The sequence below is a fragment of the Vicia villosa genome, unplaced genomic scaffold (assembly GCF_029867415.1).
Source record: "Vicia villosa cultivar HV-30 ecotype Madison, WI unplaced genomic scaffold, Vvil1.0 ctg.000621F_1_1, whole genome shotgun sequence".
Lineage (NCBI taxonomy): Eukaryota > Viridiplantae > Streptophyta > Magnoliopsida > Fabales > Fabaceae > Vicia > Vicia villosa.
The window spans coordinates 710839-717972 of NW_026705279.1; the positions used below are offsets into that span (position 1 = coordinate 710839).

The following is a 7134-nucleotide window of genomic DNA, read 5'->3' on the forward strand; positions in this document are numbered from 1 at the left end:
TAGCTTCAAAAAGAATTATTTGTTCCATACTTGCTATCTTTGATCTTGAATCTTCACGACATCAGAAGAAGACAAATTGCTCTTTGTGTCTGATAGTGACCTATGCAAGTTTCTTGATCCTAGCGCTTAGACTGATCCTCGAGTCTGAGTCTTCAGAGTCTAACCTTCTCTTTAAAATCTGGACCATTCAAGGTTGACTTTCTTTAGAGTCTAAGTCTTCTGATTTTGATGTTCAGGTTCTGATCCTCCAGATTCAGATCTTCAAGCTTATCTTCAAATCTTCAACTTCAGTGTTAGAACTTAACTTGTATCACAAATTTTCAGTCCATGGTCCTACACACTTGAACATAAGTAACTATACCCAATTGTTCTTTAAATACTTTTGTTATCATCAAAACATTAAGGATATGGTACAAATCAATTTTGTTCCAACACTCGCCTCTATTCAGTCCACACAAACAAAATCTGCAACGAGTGATTCACTCGTCTACAATGCTAGTACTGAATGACAAAAGTCTTGAAAAGTCTGTCACCTTGGTATAAGGATTATATTTTAGGGCCATTTATACATAGTGTAGCTTACAATACACGGTATTTCTCTAATTATCGCTAGTGAGTAGTAAGAATGCACCACCAAATCATAAATGAATCTTATTCATTTATTTAATATTATAAATAGAAAGTAGTGTCCAGCAACACATCATTAATAAGTAACGAGAATTAATATCATGTGATATGACATAACCTTTATGTGATCACATGTATAATTACCCTTTGTCCCTTATATATATTGAACACATCATAATTTGTATCACCCTTAAATAATCAAATATTATATTCCTTAGTACACGAGATTACTTAAAAACAATAAATAAATCTAATAGTCCTTATTGACTCATTTCAGCTTAGCCATACATTTTTACATTCATACTCAATCAAGGGGCTAATAGATATTACCAATACATATGTACAAGACCGACCCTACATATACGGAGGCCCAAGACAAAAATAATTAAATGTGGCCCTTTTAAAAAATTAATAATATAAATATTTTATAGATGGACTCGAACCGACTATCTTTTAGGCACTAAAACTCACAATAACCACTAAACTACATGATAAATATTACTTATTTTCATAAACAACATTAAATATTATTTGTTTTATTAAATTTTTATAAAACCCAAAATAAAATTGGGCCCCAAATTAGTTGAGATTCGGTGTTGTGGCTCTCCCTACACATGCACATGGCCGACCTTGCATATGTAGGAGGAAAAAAAATCTCATCTAAGTCACCTATATCCCTCTAAAAGACTCGTTGAGTACCTAGTAAGCCGACTTTATAATGTCTTATTATAAACAATGTTTGATGATACTAAAATGATCAACTCCTTAAATAGAAACTATAATATTATATGTTAAAGAGTGACATACACCAACTATCACTATAAAAATAGTCTATGACACTTATATAACACTTTATATAATATTTTCATGGTGCATCAATGCAATATAAATATTTATTTAAACAACTACTAACAAAAAAAAAGGGAAAGTAAAAACATTATATTTATTTATGTTATTTAATACCAACATCAATAATGTGATAACCTTTTCATAACAGTAATTGAACATTCTTTTATGAAAAAAATCCACACAATATATAAAGCAATGATATACTTTACCAAAATATCTATCTAATAACATTACTATATTTATCTTTTTCTCACTCATGAACGGTCAAGCAAGAAAAAACCATGGACAAAAGGAGTGTGCCGAGGAACAAAGGAGGCCAGCATACTGACAAAGTGCCATTGTCACCACAAAGTAGATTGTGTAAACAACTATCACATGTATAGCCCAATCTGTCACTCAAGAAAAACATAATTTCGTCTCATCTCATTCCACTTCACAATCCTCATTAATTAAACTAACACCACTGCATTAACATTAATTAACACTTTATTACTTTTGCTACCTTAGTATCCACCATTGTACATTCCCCTTTATGTAACCAAAAAAACATAGTACACCGTACACTTAACATCTTATTTATGCAAGTTAATTAACCGTTTAAGCCAAGTATTTTTGTTCCTTGTAGGCCCTGACCCTTCTTCAGCTACCCATAAATAGAACCTCAAAACTGTGAAAATAAAATAAAATAAAATAAATACATTATATTATTTTTTATAAGTTAAAGTAAAAATAAATCGTCGATTGATAACTGTGCAGAGACATCATATACAAATACATCAGATACAGAGATGCGAGCTATTTAAAATAAATAAAAGAAAAAGAATTAAGTTCAGTTCACATTCATATTCACATTGGTGATGCATTATTCATGCTAAGAGTAAGAACAATGAAGTGAAAATTTCCTTTGGATTCTCTCTTTCATTCTAACTAACTCAAAACACGCTTTATTCTTTTTTCCCTCCAAACTTAAATAACTGAATCGTAACAAACTCTTATCTCACAATGTTGGATCTCAATCTCAACGCTGATTCCGTTTTCCACAACCACACTCTTCCACTCTCCGCCGCGCAAATGGAAAGCTCCGGCAGCTTTGATTCCTCCGTCGTCAACGCCGCCGACACTGAGGATTCATGCTCGTACGGCGAAGCCTACGCTTACAACTTCGCTATACTCAACAGCAACAACTGTTCTGTCGACAACAACGCTAACTTCTCCGGTGAGCTTCAACGCTCTGGCGCCGGAGAAGCTGGTGTACGGACAATTCAGCTTTTTCCTGCTAATGAATCGGGAATCTCGCCGTCGGATGGTAGAAACTGGATGAGTTTCTCGTCCGATCATCACGGTGGTGTGCCGGAGCAGATTGTTGTTGCTCCAAGGCCTCAGCAGGTGAAGAAGAGTCGCCGTGGACCGAGGTCGCGGAGCTCGCAGTATCGTGGCGTTACTTTCTACCGGAGAACGGGAAGATGGGAATCGCATATTTGGTTAGCATTTTGATATCGATTATTCTCTTTCTTTGTAGATTACTTCATTCAGTTTTTGCTTTTACTTTTACATGATTGTGTTGTTTTTGAATCCACTTTGTTTTTGTTTTTTTCTCTCTCTAGGGATTGTGGAAAACAAGTTTACTTAGGTGAGAACGCAACATCGTTGATTTGAAATTGAGATGATTTCGTTTTATTTTATTTTCTTGATCGTTCTTGCTTCTTTTTCGTTTCAGGTGGATTTGACACCGCGCATGCTGCAGCAAGGTGATTTTCATATATAGGAATTTTTTTGATTTATTAATTTCGAATTGTTTGCTTGAAATGTGAAATGGTTTTTATGGATTGATTTCAGAGCATATGATCGAGCTGCAATCAAGTTCCGTGGTGTTGATGCTGATATTAATTTCAACGTTAGCGATTATGATGAAGATATAAAGCAGGTTGGTGAGCATTTGTTGTTGTGTTGATCTTAGTTAGAACTTGAATGTGAGTTATAATTGAAGCATGAACTTTGATTTTTATTGTTGTGCAGATGAGTAACTTTACCAAAGAAGAGTTTGTGCATATTCTGCGTAGACAGAGCACTGGTTTCTCGAGGGGAAGCTCCAAGTACAGGGGAGTTACTCTGCATAAATGTGGACGGTGGGAAGCTCGCATGGGACAATTTCTTGGGAAGAAGTGAGTAAACTCTTTAGTTCAATTTGAATAATAATAGCTGAGTCTAAAATGTTTGATTTGTGATTTAATATAACTTTAATCATTATTCAGTTTTTTAATTTCGTTGGTTTGGGTTTGTAGGTATATATATCTTGGTCTATTCGATAGTGAGCTAGACGCTGCAAGGTTTTAATTTACCAATCATATATCACGATACCTAAAATGAAATGCATAATTTAACTTTTTGAATTTGTTTCACTTTAGTACGAATTTTCTTTTATGCATGTTGTTATATTGGGTTGCTCTATTCATTTCAGAGCTTATGATAAGGCTGCTATAAAATGCAATGGAAGAGAAGCAGTTACAAATTTTGAGGCAAGCTCTTATGAAGGGGAGTTAGTTTCTCAGTGTGATAACGAAGGTGCTTCATCTTGTTTCTTTTTTTTGTATTTATAATTTGTTTAGTGACTTAACTATCAATTGAAATGTATGAAGTATTAAAAAACTCAGAGTTTGCTGTTATTCAGATAGCAAGCAGAATCTTGATCTGAACTTGGGTATAGCCCCTCCTGCTAACTCGGATTTTCAGAATGGGACTGGTTTAGAAGTTCAGCGGAGCTGGGATGATATGCCTGTTATTAAGAGTGCTATGGTAAGGTTTAAAAGTGTTTTTTATCCCTTATTGTCCATTTTTATATGCTCTTGCAGTTCAATTAAATTCAAAATTTGCATGCATAATAAGCTACATATATTTTAAATTTGCTTAATAGTTTGAGGACTCTGGGTCAAGATCAATCAATACTCAGCCACCTTATGGCTTTTCCATAGCATCAGAACATCAACCTTCATTTTGGAATGGTACCAATTACTTTCCTATGTGTAAGGTAATTTTCATATATAGTTGTTACCGTACTATTTAATTTTGCTTAAGTGTCTTATATTAGTATTTTATTCAATGATGATTAAGATTATTGAATTTGGTTTCTATTTACAGGAAAGAGCACTAGAGAATAGGATGGAAGCTGGTGGTCCCGTTCCAAATTGGACATGGCAACTCCAAAGCCCTTATAATAACGGGTCAACTTTGATTCCACCTAATTTCTCTGCTGCAGCATCATCAGGATTCCCTTCATCAGCCACAATACCATCAGCTGCGGATAGTAGTCAACTTCATTTTCCAAACATGGCATACCTCCACCCTCATTTCCCTCCTCCAATGACCAACTCCAGCACCATACCCCCCTTCTATTGCAGGAGCTGAATCATAGCCCCTACAATATAAAGCCACAATTCCTAATTTTCTAGACGTCTAGTCTTTGTATTGAACGTTAGGAATATGATTACAAACTTGTAGGGCCTTAAAGTAGGAATTTAATTGCTTGCTTGATTCATGAGCTAGCTAGCTATCACCATTTGTCCTTTAAATACACCTATTTTCTTCTGTGTAAAAAAGTGCCCTGTTAAGGCATGGTAAACCCTACTTTTTCCTGTTATTAGACTATTCCAATGAGGAAAGTATTTCCTTTGGTATCATCTTTCACTCTCCATGCATTAATTTCTATGTTGAAAATATTTGTTGAGATAATGATGGTTAACGGTGTATTTTGTACATAAATTCCCATATTTGTGGGTTATTATTATCTTAAGTGGGTGTGTTTACTGTTTGGTTAGTATCTACTGCTACCGACATATCACCTCACAATATTTGGCTTTGACACTCACGGCACATGGTTTTTGTTATATTTAAGGCAACACCAAAGACTGTCTTTAGTTCTTTCGTAATGATACTCTAGGCCAAAAGTTTATAACATTTGTGTGATGTGCGCATGGTAGGATGTCCAAATCACTTTATGTCTTATTCCTACGTAGTTTCTAGTATAATTCCTTACTTCTTTCACATGTTTTAATTAATTTTACCTTTCACTTTTAAAGGTCAGTATTTAGTAATGCGCACAAGCATCATTGTCAGAGTTTGGAAACTCTGTCCTAGAACATAATGAAAACTTAGAAATACCGTGCTTGACGAAGGAGGTATCTAGTGAGATGTAAAAACGTATGAAAACTTAAAATAACAAGGTTCATGAAGTAAATGTGTTGTTATTAGTACTATTTAAGACGAGGTCTAAGTTATCTCTTAATAAATTAGGTAACTATTTAAGATGATGACACTAATAAAATTAGGTCATATGAAGTCAATTCTTTATATCAAGTAAAGAAATTATATTTTATTCACTAATAATTGATATATTTTTAATTTTTAGTTTTTATTTAATTATATTTTAGGTTAATTATATTTTAAAATTTAAATTTTAGATGAGCATACTTAAGTTTTCAACAATCACTTTTCTGGTTTTTTTCTTCCCTCAATCACATTACATTTATTTCTTTCATATTTTAAGTAAATAATTTTTCTGTGTTTTTCTAAATTTTTGAATTTTCATAGAGTAATAGTTACGTCACAAATTTTAGTTGAGTATTGATCGTTAGATATTATTTTATTAATTAAATATGAATTGACATAATTAATTGATTAATTATATTACAATTATTTGTTATTAAATATTAATTATTAATAAATTATTAAATTAAAATTTGTTTTTAAATAAATTGTGATGAGTGGTATATTCAGTTTAATTCAATGAGTCTTTTCCTTTTAAATGTTTAGCTATTTAAACATTGTCTCATTAAATAATTAATATACTCTGAAAAGCTTAAATGATAAAGAAGATAATAATCCTCTTTTATTTACTTTTTCATACGGTAGACTCTTTAATACTACAAGGCACATCAATTTTATTATTTTTAATTATTCTTTTATTATTATTTGCTATATAATTTATATTTATCGATTATGAATTAGTTATTTTAAAAATCCTTCTTTGGTTTTAGGCAAAACATATTTAAAATTTTCTTATTTTAAAATAAATTATTATTAAAATATAACAGTTAATGAGTGATTGGCAAATACCCAACAAATTAAAAAGAAAAAAAAAAGAAGAAGGAAGGAAAGAGAAAATAAACAAGTTTAAATTGGAAAAAAAAACTAATGAATAAAAAGTATCTTACGTTATTGATCTAGAAAAGAAAATCTATAATTTCATTTTATTATGGTGTCGTAGTTTATCAAAGGTATGTAAAGAAAACCTTCAGATAAACCAAATGGAGTGTAGTGTATATGCATGTCGATAGAAATATAAAAATGTATTTTGTGAACAAGTACATAATTGAAGAGGTTTTTGTCGTATTATAAGATAGTAAGTATAGGCCACGTGTAGAAGCCCTGGTAGTGTACATTCTGTCCCTTTCCTTGTAGTAAAGCAATTCCGCATTCCTCGGCTTTTCTCAGTGCCATAGGATTTCGTACATCTGCAATTGCCAAACCTAATAAATATAGCAACACAATGGGGCCAAAAGGGAAAGGTAAAAACATAAAGAGAAACAGAGAGAGAGATCATCATGCACTATACAATGCAATGCATCTCTCTCTTCTGTAATATCATAAGCAGCAACAAAAGTC

General features: G+C 32.4%; 1 protein-coding gene across 2 annotated transcripts; it reads left to right on the forward strand.

The window, feature by feature from the left end:
* The first annotated feature begins 2361 nt into the window (after positions 1–2361).
* On the forward strand, positions 2362–5150 carry LOC131629902 (ethylene-responsive transcription factor RAP2-7-like). 2 transcript variants are annotated; one of them, XM_058900704.1, is made up of 10 exons: positions 2362–2957; positions 3081–3106; positions 3194–3224; positions 3313–3400; positions 3493–3638; positions 3759–3803; positions 3935–4038; positions 4145–4269; positions 4388–4501; positions 4612–5150. In XM_058900704.1, the coding sequence occupies exons 1-10, from the start codon at positions 2479–2481 to the stop codon at positions 4876–4878; spliced, it is 1425 nt and encodes a 474-aa protein (XP_058756687.1). In that variant the 5' UTR covers positions 2362–2478; the 3' UTR covers positions 4879–5150. The 2 variants fall into 2 exon arrangements, with proteins under 2 accessions (XP_058756687.1, XP_058756688.1); XM_058900705.1 differs by lacking the exon at positions 3759–3803.
* Positions 5151–7134: the final 1984 nt, after the last annotated feature.